The 16,580-nt window shown below is 46.1% G+C and overlaps 1 protein-coding gene across 2 annotated transcripts in view; it reads right to left on the reverse strand.

Moving 5' to 3' along the window:
* The window catches only part of KIRREL3 (kirre like nephrin family adhesion molecule 3), a 725,113-nt gene that overhangs the window by 246,585 nt on the left and 461,948 nt on the right, over positions 1-16,580 (reverse strand). For both annotated transcript variants that reach the window (XM_073320928.1, XM_073320926.1), the window contains exon 3: positions 1,735-1,884. In XM_073320928.1, the coding sequence (XP_073177029.1) occupies positions 1,735-1,884 (150 nt within the window). The remainder of the gene's footprint in view (positions 1-1,734; positions 1,885-16,580) is intronic.

A 16,580-nucleotide genomic window follows, 5' to 3' on the forward strand; every position in this document is an offset into this window, starting at 1 on the left:
CCTCAGGTATCCTTCCAGGTGCTATTACTGTGTTTCGTCGACAATAAAACTGGCTGGGTGCCTTCATACCTTAATGGAGCTTTGTGGTCATTGGACGGTTTGCTCAAGGTCTCCTGTGCCAAATGTCTGCACAGAGCTGGGACAACACACAGGGAGAACACACCCATGCAACCAAATATCAAACCGCATTTCTTTCTCTAGGCATGCACACTGCTGCCTCCTGCTAGGCCTCCAGACACTTATCTCCTATGCCGCAGAGCGATACACAAAGTGGAGGAAGGCAGGTGTTCGGCAGCCTGAATTCCATGGGTGATCCAGTAGGTGTGCTCATAGGCTACCTACCAGACTGGGTCAGATTCAAAATCCGGAGAGGGGCGGGGGGAAGAGATCATGGTGGCCACCTTACCTTTTGCAGCACCGTCTCCTTCTCTGGAGACTGTGTGTGGGACAAGGCAGGTGCTTAACTCATTCCCTCAAGAAACAGCATAAGCACCCTGACTTCAGGCATTTGTGGTTCACAGAGCTAGACACCTCCCAGCAACTGGATTTAGGCATGGAACTCCAATGGGGGGGGCAGGACTTAGCACACGCCTCTCTCGTCAGCATCTCCCATTGGCTAGTTTAGGTGGCTCCCTGTTGTCTTTTGTGGATCCTGGCACCTATATCTTCCCATTCATTGTACAGGGAGCCTAGGTGCCTAAGTTGGCTTTGTGGATTGGAGCGTTGTTCCTGTGCTTTTCTAGGCACCTAAAAGTTCCTCGGTGGCTCCCACCCTTGGTTCAGTGCTTTGCTCAGAGTCTCATTTACCAGGTGACAGGGGGAGTAGAACTCAGGAATAGAACTGGTGGAAAAAATTTGTCCCAAAACTACAAACTATTTTCCTCTGAAAAGTAGCATTTGCGTTGAAATTTTGGGTTGAACTTTTCCCCCGCCCCAGTTTGAGAGTGTTAGATGCAACCCCCCCAAATCCCATGAAATGGTTCACCAGAAATGAACATTGTTCATGGGAAATAAAAGAGATTTCTTGACCAGCTTTATTTAGGAGTCTTGTCCATCTGCATTAACCTTTCAACTGCCATGAGCCTTGTTTGTGATTAAATAATTCCAGCCTGTGGGTAACCAAGTGGCAAAGTAAAGATCTTGGGTAACATTTTCAAAGGTACCTAAGTGACTTAGGAGCCAAAGTCCAATTTTCAAAAGGGATTTAGGCACAGAGGAGCCCAAGTTCCATCGATTTTCAGTGAGGCTCAGGGTATATCTACAATGCAATTAGACACCCGCAGCTGGCCTGTGCCAGACGAGGGGCTCAGTGGGCTGTTTAATTAAGGTGTAGACATTCGGGCTCAGGCTGGAGTCCAGGCTCTAGAACCCTGCAAGGTGGGAGGGTCCCAGAGCTCAGGCTGCAGCCCAAGTATCTACACCACAATTAAACATCCCCTTAGCCCAAGTCAGCTGTCATGGGCCTTCTGTGGGTGTCTAATTGCAGCGCAGCCATACCTTAGGCTCTTAGGCCCAGTTCCTTAAAAGGATTCTTAAATGGGAGTTAGGTGGCTAAATACCTCTGGGCATCGGGGCTTTAATACCACTTAACAGTCTTTGAAATTTTTACCCCTTCTTTAAATAGTGCACATTTCGCCCTTGCATCAGTCTCAGCCTGTCTGCCTCGCAGACCTGCCCATTGCTGACAGCTCATCTGTTGAGTGGAAGAGGACAGAGGAATCTTGCAAGGCTTACTTGAGAGATCCCGGCCTACTCCTAGGGCGAGTCCATCTTTAATCCACAGCACAATGCCATTGTACTCAGGGATTGCACACAGCAGAGTCACGGGCTGTCCGGCTATTACCACCTGATCTTGAGGCTGCTGCGTAAAGGAAGATGCTTGGCCTGGAGAAAGACAAAAAACAGCAAGAAGGTCAAATGCTGCACCCAAAAGCCTGCAAAGATGTATTGTGTTTAAAATGCAATTCAGAGGCTTGGGGTGCAAGATCATGTATCCCCTTCATTAGCAACCCAGGACTAAATTCTGTGACCCTTATTGCTGTGATTATGAACAAGCCACTTACAATCCCAGGCAGAGTTCAGCATGGATTGGCTCCTGACTGGGAGAGAAATTCATGACATGGTGTTTTCTCCTGGTCTGTTTTATTCAGTGTTTGCACACATTCTGTTCACTTTCAACAGAGCTGGCAAACCCAGCAGCAAAGAGTTCCCCAGGTAATTCCATTCACTGAACCCCAGCTATGATGCCTATTCTCCAGCCTCTTCACCAGCTGCTTCCAGCTCACCCTGTTCACTGCTTGTAGAACCTCTGACCCCTAAATCCTTAGCCCAAAGACACACTACCTCCCACACAGCCTATGCCCCACTTGAATCCCATTTTAGCTTTCCATTGAGGATTTAATGGCACTGGGCACAGAGAAGAATTTCATCCAGTCTGAGACAGTTTGGCCCATGTGGAGTGTGTCTGGATTTGGCACCCAGGAAAAAAGATGTTCAGACCTACTGAAGCACTCAGAGCTCCTTCTGAAAGTGCTATTGACTGCTAGCTCAGGGTAGACACTCTGAAAGGTGTATGTGTTGGGCAGGGGAGAGGGGGTTGACCACAGCTCAATGCATTTAGATTTATGTTTTAAGAGGTGCCTGTTAATTCTGAGTTTCTACCTTGAGACACCTTGGGTCTGATGTTTTGAGCTGCTGGGCACCCATGCTTCAATGGGATCTGTGACTGAGTGCTGCCCAAGCTGACTCAACTGGGCACCTGGAAATGGAGGCACCTGAAATTAATTGGCAGTTTAAAAAAAATCTGGGGCCCACTTCTGTTTACTGTGCTCTTCTCCCATTGATTCGGCACCTGGCATTTCATTATTCATATAATCATTTGGGGGCAGATCTCTGGCCTGCGCTATGCAGGAGATCATACTAGATGGTCACAATGGTCCCTTCTGGCTTTGGAATCTATAAATTAGCACCCTCGCCATAACAATCCAAGGGCTTTCCCAACAGCAAAAACTGTCCTTATTCTGTTGCTACATCTATTTGAATAACACCTCTTTCCACTTGCTTGGATCCATCGCCAAACTGCTTTCAATGGGCGTGAACAATTCATGCTCAGCCGCAGCATACAATGGAGGGTATTTTTTAATTGCCCAAAGTTGAAGGAAAATCCCTGTAGCTCTTTTTGCGTTAAAGGAGAGAAAAAAATTGAGTTAAGGGGGGGGATCCCAACCAGATGAACACATTTTTTTCAGCTTCAGAAATAAGTCCAACTTTATTTTTGCTCAAATGGCTGAATGAAATAAGCCATTCGGCACTGCACACGTCACTAGCCTTCCTGGAGGCACAACCCCATAGGTAAAGTGTGTGTGTGGGGGGGGGGGGTGCAGGGGAGGAACGGAGAGAGACAGAGAATCATTACACATCCCAAAGTTAAAAGCGATTGAAATGTTTCCTCTGAACATTCTCTGTTGGGGTCTGCTAAGATTTCAGCAGCCTAATGAGGCCTCACCCCCACTCTGTGGCATCACCAGGGGGCAGAGAAAATGGCGCACATTCTCCCTGCTCAGCCTGACAGGCACTGGGACTGCTGGGATAACATGCATGAGGGAGATTGTAAGTGCCTCATTAACAACTAGACAGCATCCCTTTGTATCCAGAGATAAATGCAAAAACTGCTCAATTATCAGAGGCAGCTATCTTGATACCTAATATTAGAGGACCCTGGTCCTCTTTGCTGCAGATACTGGCTCCCACTTCTCTCTTGTTTTCTAATTCAGGACGCATAATTGAGAATCTATTATGGAATAAAGCTATCGAGAGCCCTAATTTACCACTAGTGTTTAAGCAATGATCCTCTCTTTTCCACTGGCTTCGGATTGGAACCTCTCAGCATCTGCTGGCGTCTTTGCATACACCGGAAATCAGACAGAAATAATGGTCCCCATTCAACAAAGCAGTTAAGCAAGTGCTTAAATTTAAAATTTGTGAACAATCCTCTCCCTATTTAGCAGAGCACTTTAGCGCATGTGACAGCCACCGTGTTGAACAGGGCAGCTCTAGAGCGAATAGCACAAGCTGCTCTAGTTTGAGTTAAGCGCTATAACTGGGGCTGTAGCGGACTCGTATCCTCTGTGGAATGGGCACAGAAGAGACAGGAAATGACACACCCACCATTGTGTCACACGTGTTTAGCTTCAGGTGCTTTGATTTCAGTGGAACGTAAGCATGTGCTAATAGCTGAGCACCCACTTAAGTGCTTTGCTGAATCAGGGCCCTCAATATAACATTGAGCCCTATTAGCAAAACCCGCTTTAGTATTAGACATTTCTAGAAGATTATTATGGAGGCACCCGAATGTTGCATGGCTTGATTCTAAGGATGGTCCTTTGGTGATAAACTCAGGTCCAGATTAGAACACCCATTTGGTGTTTTGGATCAGACCACATCTTGCTTCCAGATATGAGCTAGAAAAAACATGTATTAGAAAACTGAAAATAAAAACATGTTCTGACAAAGTAGACCTGAATAGAATCTATATTTGGGACCCCATACTGATAGGGTTTGTGGTGTGGTGGTTAGTGTGTTTATGTATCATTCTGCACTGGTGGAGGGGAAGTTTACAAAGAAAAAAGCTTTCGGCATGATTGTCAAACGTTCTGGACACTTGCACCTCCCACTGACTTTAACAGGAGATGCAAGTGCATCTCTGAAACTCAGGCCAGCAATTTCCAGTGAAATCAATGATGATCAAACAAACCACATGTGACACATGTTGGCTACTGCACTTCTGGAAGGTCTCCAGCTACTACAGTGAGGAGGACACAGCTAAAACTCCCATCCAGGCTCTCATCTCACATCTTGATCACCGCAACATCCTGCTCTCTGGCTTTGGTAGATGCAGTCTTATCCCACTCAAACTGCTGCTGCAAAGATCATCATCTGGACTGCCACTTTGACCGCATTATCCCTCTTTGCATACCCCCACTGGCTCCCTCCTCCCTGTCACATCAAACAAACTGCTCGGCTTCACTTTCAAGGCCCTTCATGGGCAATTCCCCCAACCCATCAGCTCTCGTTTGCTTCCAAGCTATCGATGCTCACCTCCAATTGGCTCATGATGCCAGCCTTCACCACCCATGTTACATTTTCAAACAGATCCTCAGAGCTTCCTCCCATGCTACCCTTCACACCTGGGTGGAGCCCCACCACCCCCATAAACATTTGCAAAGCTACCTCATTATCCTCTTCCAAATTCCTCCTCCCAACTCTCCTTTGCTGTGATGCCTCCAAAAATCCTGACGCCGGTTAGGCTGCTGCTTTGCTAGTCCACTGCCTATCATGGTGACCAATGTTGTCTCTGTTTACTGGTGTTCCTCCATCAGTCTCTATCCATCTCCGGTCTTCTATTTAGATTGTTAGCTCTTTGGTTTGCACCAGTGCAAAATGTGTTCAGTGTGGGCATAAATTGCTACCAGATCAGAAAACAGCCTGTAAATGACTGTACAAGGTAGAAGACCAGGGAGAATCAGGCCCCTCTATGTAGCAGCACAATTAGGAACTATCATCTGATGGCTGGACCATACTCTTGTGAACTCTATATGCTTGAGGATTAACTTGGCCTACCATTATGCTTCTTTCTATAGTGAAGAAGGTTAGCCAGGTGCTCTACAGACATGTAAATGCAAGGTCTCTGCTCTGAGCAGTTTACAACTCTCAGCAGGCAATAGCTTAGGGGTGATATACTGAGTCAATGTATTTTAAAATATTTGTCAGAGGTGCCAAGAGGCCAGACAGGTGCCACTTGTCATGTCAGAAATCTAAATAGATAGGAAGCAGCGAGTGGTGATGTCCAGCACGCAACCCCTTAGGGTCACAGTTTTAGTTTAGAGCACTTTTCCCCCTCATCTATTTGTAAATCCCAGCAGCAGACCTAGCTTTGCCACAAAATCTACACATTGCTACTAGCTGGCATTCACTGGACTAGTAACTGCCAGTTTATTCCAATGCACCTGTCTCTGCTGTTACCTTGTCCTGCCATTCCCCACTCCTCTTGGTTGTGTTTATTCACCTGGGACCTGAACCTGCATTATGGGAATCAATGGGAGATTCTGGTCTGTTTCCTCTATTGTGAAGTTTGTCTTGTGTTATTTGTATAGCAATAAGGGCCCTAGCCCCCATGTGGGGTCCTTCAGCACTACCATATTAAAAACAATCCAGATTAATAATTATACTTAAATAATAATTTATAATAATTTACTTTGTCAAGTACGTAAAAGGTTGTTACAAGGAGGTAGGAGAAAAATTGTTTTTCTTAACCTCGGAGGATAGGACAAGCAGCAATGGGCTTAAATTGCAGCAAGGGAGGTTTAGGTTGAACACTAGGAAAAACTTTGTCAGGGTGGTTAAGCACTGGAATAAATTGCCTAGGGAGGTGGTGGAATCTCCATCATTGGGGATTTTTAAGAGCAGGTTGGACAAACACCTGTCAGGGATGGTCTGGAGAATACTTAGTCCTGTCATGAGTGCAGGGGACTTGACTAGATGACCTCTCGAGGTCCCTTCCAGTCCTATGATTTTTTGCTAATGCTGGTGTGCAGGGTGGACTGAAGTTGCCTGGATAACCTGAAGGATGATTGATTGGAAGCAAGGGGAACCAGGTTATGGAGTGGATTGCATGTCTACTTGGAGGTTAAATGGAGCAGGACTAGAGGAAATATACAACACTACCCTCTATGGACTGGAAGCCATAGGGCAAAGCACACACAAATACTAATTGGAGGCCTTGTGTGTGCACCAGGGTAACAGAAGATTTTTATTTTTTAATTTATTTAGTTAAACCAAGGTAAACCTCTTTGTGGACACTTATAAATCAGGTTTTAATTGATTTAAATCAATTTAGCTTAATTCAATAAGGATTTAAGGTAAATCTATATAAACCAGATTTAAGTGGGATGACAGAAGGGTTTTACAGCTAAGCTGGTTTTCAACCAGCTTTTAGGCCTTGTCTATAAGGGAAAGTTGCATCAGTTAATTAAAATCAGTTTTTAAAATAGATATAGTTAAGCCCATGACAGCCACAGTGTGGCTGCTCATATTTCAATTTAAGAACAGCTTACTTTAATTTAACTTAAACATGTTCCCAATGGACTCAGGAAAAAATAAAAGCCCCCATCAAGATGAAAATCAGACCATCCACACAGGAGTTTGTACCAGTGTCACTCAATTTATTTTCACACCTTAGGTTATACTGGTGCAACTTTTCCATGTAGACAAGGCTTCAGCTACACCAGTGCAACTTTGTGTTTAGACAAGATCCTGGTAACATCTTTTCCAAGGTATTTCTAGGGCATGTAGCACCTTGGTACCTGCACGCCTAATAGAGACTCTTATTCTGCTCATGCTGCAGAAGCCTGGAGTTTTTAAAGGCAAAGGTCTGGGTTCTAACCTTGATGCTGCACTGCATGTGTTTGGGCTGCTGACCATGTGTCTGTACAGGTAGGCAGAGGCTCCTTATGGTCTCACTTTCTAATGAGGCTGCTGCAGGCCAATCAGCTGAGGTTTTTCCCTAGGAGTTCATGAGGTGGTTAGTCTCCTTTACAAGAGGAAGTCAGAGTCCTAAGGGACAGAGAGACTTGGCTGATCTGTAGTGCTGGCAGCACGGGGACAAGGGAATTCTTTAATCCAAGCATACCTTAGAGCACAGGGATGAGATTTGGGGCCTTGGAAACAAACCTCTTTGACTACTTCTGAGCCTCCCATCATAGGAAGCGGAAGATTTGTTGCACAACAGTATCACATTTCCTTGACCTGATGAGATTCTAGTTCAGTCTCCGAGGAGTCTCATTAACAATCAGATTGGCCTTGAATCCTGCTAGTAACACTTTTTTATTCTGATTTAAGCTTTACAAATTTGATTTCATAGGAAATTCTAATCAGCTCTGGGTTTTGTTCCCCCCCTTATTCCTGGGGTTTTGAGTCAGAATGGAAAAAGTGCTGTTGGCACCAAAGGAAAAAAAAGGGGGAACGAGAAAGCAAGAGGGAGGAGGCAAGTGAGTTTTGCAATTTTTTCTTCTTTCCCCACTGCTAACTGCGATTTCATGGCTTGCTCCTTAATCTCAACAATTCTCCAGGCAACTCAGTTGACTGGGGATAGGCTGGAGCATGGCAATAACCAAAAAAGATTGTTTTATCAGCAAGAATGATCAGGTTGTCAGCTGGGAGCTGCCAGAGTTGTAATGAGAAGGCAGATACACAAAGTGGTGTTCATGCCCTCTGAAAATGTCCATTAAGCAGAGACTTCATTTGGTAATTGCTATCAAAAATGAAGCCTTTTCCCCCCCCTCTTTGTTTCAGAGGACAGCTGATGTCCATGGAAAATTAGAGAGAAAATTCAGCATATGGCTCCTGTTTTTTCCCTCCTTCTGTTTTGTTTGATGCAGATAACTGTTACATGAAACCAATTTTCACCCAAGGTCCCATCAACACTACAAATATCACCAACTCAGGGATTCAGTTACAACCTGGATGAAGGGTGGAGGGTAGATGGGACTTAACTGTATCTCTCTAAGCAGGCTAAAGTGTAGGGGTCAGTCCAGAGTTCTCAGGTTATGAGGCCAGTCCATAGAACAGCTTTTAACTATCTTGTAATAAAGTCAAGGTGACAAGTGTTCTGTAAATGAATTTCCTGATTCCGAGTCCTTCAGTGGATGGAGCCTAAGTCAAGGTTGCCTCCAGTAAAGCCACTGAACAAGTGTGCAGAGTCCTCACATGAGATGCGCTTTCCCACTTAGTGCAACTTGGGGATAAGACGGACTATTTCCATTGCTAGTGAACTCCAGAATCACACAAAGGCAGTGTGTGATGTGTGCAAGGAAGAGACATGCTCCTACTGTCCCCAATCTCCAGGACTTCACTTTAGCAGAATGTTTCTGTTCAAGCCATCAGCAGTGGAAGAACTTTTAACGGTGTTGCCATCTATACTGCCAACACTAGGCTCCAGAGTTATCGCCCCGAAACAAATGGGGCAGCTCACACCTCTGGGCTGTTGCTTCAGGCTGGCTGTGTGCAGACTCACAGGCCTGGGCTACACTCTGCACCAGTGGAAGCTGCAGTGTAGACAGTGTTCTGGGAGTAAAGAGAGAACAGACCGAGGCCATGGGCTTCTGAAGACAGCTAGAAAGTGGCTCATGTTTGGAAGTCCCTCTTTTTGTTAAGTCCCTCATACAACACACCCTAATCCTCTCTCGGAAATGGAGGACCAAGCACTCTATAGGCCCAGTTCGGTACTACCCTGTACTTTGGATTTGGACCATTTACAATGGTGCAAAGTGGATATAAAATGCTGTGCCTGTGGTCCTAATTTGATGTAGGGACCTTTAGCATGTGCCAGCAGGATCTACACAGGGCAGTTAGACCACAACATGTAGACAAGCCCTAAAAAACGGACACTTTTTCCAGCCCAGTGCTATAGAGGGAGATTGTCAAAAGTCACAAAGGGCAGTTGGAAAATCAGTGGAATGTTCAACAATAGTTCAATGTAAAATTCCAATTTCAGCTTGAACTAATTCTTTCAAAACTACTTACATTGCCACAGATTCTTAAACTGACAGAGTCCCCTCTGTTTGCAGGCCAGGATCTCAACTGGTGTAAATCAGGGTAGCTCTTCTGCACTCAAGACACTTATGCCCTTTCTATATGGGAAACCTCATTGAAGACAAGGGAGCTACCCTGATTTACATCTGCTGAGGATCCAGTCCCAGGTCTTTCAGGAGGGCCAATCAGTCTTGCAGACCACATTGTCACTGCTAAAGCATTTTGCTTCCTTATGCAGGGGTTCCAAGAGCGTTTCTCCGCACCCAGGGAAGCAACCACGGAAGACATACTGTATTTACCATTATAGCCTGGAAAGGCAGTTTCATAATGTCCTAGAGTTTGTTACAAGAAAGCATTAGATCAGCTAGTTTGACCTCCTGTATATCACCAGCCATTTAAATTTCACTCAGATACCCCTACACTGAGCCCCAAGACTTTAGTTAGACTACAGTATTTCAGTCCCCAAGAGATTAAACAGTTGTGTGCCACAGGCAGAGGACAGGAGAGACTAAACCACCAAAGCCCCTGCAATGGTAGGAAACTGATAAGCAGTTCTGCTCCAGTTCCACATTCAGAAGTTTTTCCTTCACAACCCAAAAGGCTGGGAAACTTAACAAAACAAACAAAAACTTGAATTTGGTCGGTACAGTAGGGAGTCAACCTGACCCCAGGGACAATTTGAACCACCATCCATTTCTATTCATCTAGCAGAAAAGATACAAGTAGAAACCAATATGATGATTTTGTGCATTTGTTTATGATTTAAAATATGCAAATCAACATGCAAATGCAATGCTAACTATGCTGCTTGGCAATTTTCCAACACAGTACCCATGTGGAATCTGCACTCAGAAGCTGCCCTTTTGATGAGTGCAGTTGTCAGGAATGGGTCAATTTGCTATTGCAGGAAGCGTTTTGATGTCAGAGTTGGAGAGGCTCTTGATCCAAGAGTTTCATCTTATTCTGTTTGTAGGCTTTGCACACTACTCAGCAGAGCTATTTATACAGCCATGTCATTCTAAAAACTGCTTCCTCTGTTGGTATTCTTCCACCTTCTTAAGGAAAGTAGTCTCCCTAAACCCAAAATCAGCAGAAATTTCTACTACTGTTGAAATCCCAAATGCCTGTCCTACCCTAAAGCTTTTGACACCCTGACATGAAAACGGAGCTGCAGAATGGCTGGGAAGCCCCAGCTGCAGAGATCAGCAGCAGTGCTGAGAAGGATGGCCCTTCTCCCAAGCCCTGATCAAGAGATGAAAGGCCTCTCCACTCTTCCTCTAGGAGAGTGGGCAGGAAATCCCATCCCTACCTCTGCTGCCAGCTGTACCCCAGCTAGAGGATGGGGATGCCATCAGGGACTGCCATCAGGGACTGCATGGGTTCCAAAAGGCAGGGACACAGGCCCTGAAGAGTCTGAGCTCCAGGCTCAGGGACAGGCCTAGGGAGCCGATGTGTGTGTGGCCCCTTTGAGGCCATACAACGCTTGAGGATTGGCCAGAGCCCAGAGGGAAGGAGGCATCTGATCAGAGATGGAGGGGCTGATGCTGCGGGCACGGTGTTTGCACCACAAGGGGATTGCTGCTGCCGAAGCAGATTGTGTATGATGAGAGCACCGTTGGGGTGATTTCTGGGTGAACTTCTGCCTCCCCAAAGGCTGTCATCCAAATCGAGGGGTTGGAGTTTGGAACTAGCAAGGGGGCCCCCTCCCCATGTGGGACCTCTTCTTTCTGGAGAGCAGGAAGAGTGGCATTACTGGGGACCAGTATGAGCTGTTGGCTTCTGCTGTGCGGCTGTTTACATTAGCCGTGCACGACCAACAAGGGCTACTGGCACTACAGAGCCGAGGAACTAAGCTGAGCACCACCCATTGGTAACTTATCAAGTCTTTTCAAAGGGTACATCTACACTGCACACTCCTTTGGGGGGCATGGGGAGCACATCCAGTACAGGGATAACTAGCAGTGTAGACCGTGAGGCACGGTGATGAATAAGGACATGCCTAAACCCTGTGCCTGCTGCATGGGAGCAGAATCTGGCCCTACATGAGGGAATGAGATGGTAGAAATGCCCCAACTGAAGTAAACGGGTGGGAGCAGCCCAGCGATGCTTTGTCTGTGGGCCACTCTGGCAGGTGCAAGGATGGACTGCACTGTGTGCTCAGAGCAAACTGCATGGCAGGCAAAAGCAGGGCTGATGTCCCCCAGGCCGCTATCTGAGCGAGTCGACTGAAAAAGTGGGGGGCAGGGGGGATCCTAGATGCAAGACCCAGGAGAAACAAGTAGCTTCATGAGGCTGGGCATGCTATGCAAACTCTATCTCCTTTCTCCTCTGGCAGAGGCTAAGCACCCTTGACTCCCACTGAGTTTCAGCTGCTCTACACCTCCCAGGATCAGAACCCATCAGATGGACCGGGGAGGAAAGAGTTCACTGCTGGACTCATCTCTCCTCCAGCAATAGGACTGGGGAAAGAAGGAACTCATGGCTGGGTTTCCAGGTGTGCCTTTTTCTATGGACCCGATACATGAATGGGCTCATTCTCTAGAGACAATCAGATCAGCCCTTTTCTTAGAGCCAAGGACAATGAGCTCCCCAAATAAGGTCTGTTGCACTTTAAAAAACATATACCTGCGTCAATTTTTCAGATGGCTCAAAGACAAGCAGACAAAAATGCTATGTTATTTACGACACTCCATGGAATCGTCAGAGAAAAGTATGGTGCAAACAGGGAGAAAACAGAGCAGAGCAGGTAATAGCCGGGTGGATGGCAATAGTACACTCCCTCTCTCATTATCCTCCTGCCTGCCTCTGTCTTTCAATTACCTCGCACGGTAAACAGGAACCGCCAAATGCAACTTTGATTGTGCACAACATTGTAAGCTGCAGCAGCAGCCACCACCACTATGCCTGGTTATCTCAGATACCCAAGGCATGGTGCACCATAGGAACAGAGGGCTGGGAGAGGTCTAGGAAAACCTTCTTATAAAGCAAGGATTAACACTACAAATACCGGGAAGAAAAGGTTTCTAGCACCTTATGACAAGAGAAGCAAGAATGCTAACTTTCCAGCAAGAGCAGGCAAGACACAGGTGAGAGGGGGAGAGCTGGTAGCTGAAGAGCCAGGAGCTTGAATGGGGCTATTGAGTGGCCCAGCTGATGAAGAGGATGAACCGAGTAAGACTTGAGAAGTCAAGCTGGTTGAAAAAATTTTGCTTCCTTTTTTGCCAAAAGTTTAGAATGAAAGGATCTTGTTCACCCCCAGATCCCTTTCTGCACTACTCCTTCCTTGGTGGTCATTTCTCATTTTGTAAGTGTGCAATTGATTGTTCCTTCCTAAGTGGAGTACTCTGCATTTGTCCTTATTGAATTTCATCCTATATTTTAGACCATTTTTCCAGTTTGTCCAGATCATTTTGAACTCTAATCCTGTCCTCCAAAGCGCTTGCAACCCCTCCCAACTTGGTAGCATCTGCAAACTTTATGAGTTATTACCAGCAGGAGAGCGGGTGGGGGGGGGGGGGGTAAGGGGAGAACCTTTTGTAGTGATAATCAAGGTGGGCCATTTCCAGCAGTTGACAAGAACGTCTGAGGAACAGTGTGGGGGGGGGGGAGATAAACAAGGGGAAATAGTTTTACTTTGTGTAATGACCCATTCACTCCCAGTCTTTATTCAAGCCTAAGTTAATTGTATCCAGTTTGCAAATTAATTCCAATTCAGCAGTCTCTCCTTGGAGTCTGTTTTTGAAGTTTTTTTGTTGAAGTATTGCCATTTTTAGGTTTGTAATCACGTGACCAGAGATCGAAGTGTTCTCCAACTGGTTTTTGAATGTTATAATTCTTGACGTCCAAATTTGTGTCCATTTATTCTTGATGGTAGCTATTTGCATAACAGTGCTTACAGAAGAAACATCAGTATCCCACTGTCTGTTAAGTTGCTTCAAAGATGAGAAAGGGAAATTCTGAATAAGGTATTAGACCTTTTAGAAATATTTTTGTCTATTAGTCACATAGGCAAGAGATCTGAACTATTGAGTCTTCCACTTGCTTTGATACCTGCATGGAATCCCAGCACTGCTTTCAAAGTCACTGAGTAGTTTGATCAGCCATGCAGAAAGGGCTTAAATGTCATCATCCACTCTGTTATTAGCTACCAATTGGGAAAGGTATAGGAGTACACTTACCATGGGATATTTATTGCCAGCATCTTTGCAGCACAGGCCTAGAGAATTACCTCTTGTGAAATTAAATGCCTGTTCCCCTTGTTTTCTAGCAGAGCAGATACAAGCTAATGTGTTGCACAGGAGGAGGAAAAATAAAACAGTCCCCAAAAGCAACGTTAAAGTGACGTTGAAGTGAGCTGTAGCTCACAAAAGCTTATGCTCAAATAAATTGTTTAGTCTCTAAGGTGCCACAAGTACTCCTTTTCTTTTTGCGAATACAGACGAACACGGCTGCTACTCTGAAAAGTGACCTTAGGGACTGGACTAACCAAAAAAAAACCCCTGGAAATTCATGGAGGTTGGGGGGTGAAAAACCATTGTGCCTTGCTATCTAAGCCTATACTTTTTATATGCATTTGGGGACAGTCTGCTCTCAGAGTCAGCACTGAGCCAGTACCCCAGCCCTACAGTTATGGCCTGCTGGTCATGGTCTTTCCATAGCTTTGCTCTCCCACAGCTATGCTATCTTTATGATGCCCTGAACGTGCTACAGTTTTAATTGGAGGAATAGGCTGTCTGTCGTTGTGAAGTCGGGAGTAAGGCCGAAGGACAGGAAGGGTAGTTTTGTGGTGGAGTGGGACTCTGAAGAAATAGTTCATGGTTCCCTCGTGAAAGTTGCTTAACATCTGTGTGTCTCACTTTCCAATTTCTAAAACGGGGATGGAGATAATACTTCTTTTGCTCCATCTTGGCTATTTAGACTTCAAGCTCTTTGGGACACTATCTGTGTATGTGCAATGGGCCCTGATCTCACCTGGTGGTCTTCTAGGTGCTCCTATAATACAGATGTTGTAGAAGTGGGAGATACACAGTGAGCGGACATGGGGAGCAGGGAGGGGGCTGCATTTGCAGTGAACAGCTTTCATGGCCAGTTTCACTTTGACTCTTCCCTAAGCTAGGGATCATGGCTAATGCGGGCTTTCAAGGATGAAGCACCACCGGGAGGAGCTCACAAACTGCAGCAATCCCATCAAGGCTCCCCGGTCATTGCAGGAAGGCAGTGAGAAGATATTTTTCCAGGGAGAGACAAGCATCTCTGAGCTCTGCATGCCTAGCAGGCTATGATCCTTCTTTCAAGGTTGCCTGGAGAACATGGGTCACACCTGTTGTGCCGATAATGAAAAGCAATGGTGCTGCAGGTACCCAAGGTGACTTCAAAAGCACTATAAATCCTGTGCCTCATGCTTACCTGAAAGAGGAGATGCTTCCGTCTCATCAGCACAAGGGAAGAGATTTTCTCACATCGATTCAGTCAACAGCCCTATCTCCAGTTGGAAATTGACAATGACTGTAAAAAATATTTGCCATCAGCACTCATAAGGAACCTCTCCCAGACCAATACATTACCATTTGCTATTCTGTTAAAGTGCAGCCATTCTGGCAGGATGCCACAATGCTCAGGCTGTAGGGCTCACTTGGGAGCTTAGGGTTAAAACAGATGCTGTTTCCATAATTCCAGTTAAGTTGGTCTTCTGCATTTCTGCTACAGATACTTTCCTGATCTTAAGGGTTTCTGGCTTATGGGTCAGTATCTGGAAGCTCTGGGTAAGGTCTTCTCAGCTCAAGGACATTCATAGACATCTGGGAGTGGAAACATCCATATGCCAACCCCTATTCTCCCCCACAAGAGAATAGCCAGAGGCTTTTTTTTAAAAAAAAAAGCGCCCTGGTGAAATGGGCATGCTTGACATTCACAAGATAAAAACAGCTGTGATGCAAGCTTCCCAGAGAACAGTCTCCTAGGACTTCCCAGCCAATATGCCTCCATCCTGACCCGGAGTGCCCACCTCTTTGGGTGACTTTTCTGAGTACCTCTTTCTTCAGATGCCATTCAATGCCTCTGTTGAGCCTGTAACAAAGGCTCAGCTAAGGGTCATGCAGATCAGTCCGCTAGAAATTGGGCTGAGACCCCTTCCTAACTCATTGCATGCAGGTGTCTAACAACTGGGACTGCATTTGAAAGGATGCTCTCTGGAATCGTTAGCCCATTCCTAGTCCTTTGAGAAGCAGTGCTCATCTAAGAGACGTTAGTCCTTTAACTCTCAGAGACCTTGGCTTTAAGCTGGAAGGTTTGTCAGTAGTATAGGCTGCCCCAAATCCATCTGGCTGCTGTTATAAGAATGGCCAGTCTGGGTCAGACCAAAGGTCCATCTAGCCCAGTATCCTGTCTCCCGAAAGTGGCCAAAGCCAGGTTCTTCAGAGGGAATGAACAGCACAGGCAATCATTGAGTGATCCATCCCCCATCAGCCATTCCCAGCTTCTGGAATTCAGAGGCTAGGGACACCCAGAGCATGGAGTTGTATCCCTGAACATCTTGGCTAACAGCCAGTTCTGGGGGCCTGAGCCTGGATGAGATGCGGAACTCAAACTGCTAGCAAAAGATGTGGTCCCTGGGAGTCAGGCTGGTGTAGCCACTCTGGCATGGCATCATAGCTGAAGGACTCCATCTATGGAAGAGCAGGAAGTGCTAGGTAAAAGACAAGTCTGAAGATGACAAGTTCCAGATTTGGGACATTTTTAGGCCCCCATCACCACCATAGGATCTGAGCCTCCCCTGAATGTACCCTCCCAGTGCTCCTGAGCGGGAGGGTAGGGCTCTTATCACCATTGTACAGGAGAGGAGCTGAGGCACAGAGAGACTAAGTGGCTTGATGGAAGTCTGTGGCAGAGCTGAAAGAGAACCCAGCTCTCCTAAGACTCTTGATTCATGCTCCAGTGTCTTAACTCACTCTAAGGCCACAAGACCATGGTTGAACCAGTGCCCTCTGCAGGAT

Source organism: Lepidochelys kempii, chromosome 22, assembly GCF_965140285.1.
Source record: "Lepidochelys kempii isolate rLepKem1 chromosome 22, rLepKem1.hap1, whole genome shotgun sequence".
Classification (NCBI taxonomy): domain Eukaryota; kingdom Metazoa; phylum Chordata; order Testudines; family Cheloniidae; genus Lepidochelys; species Lepidochelys kempii.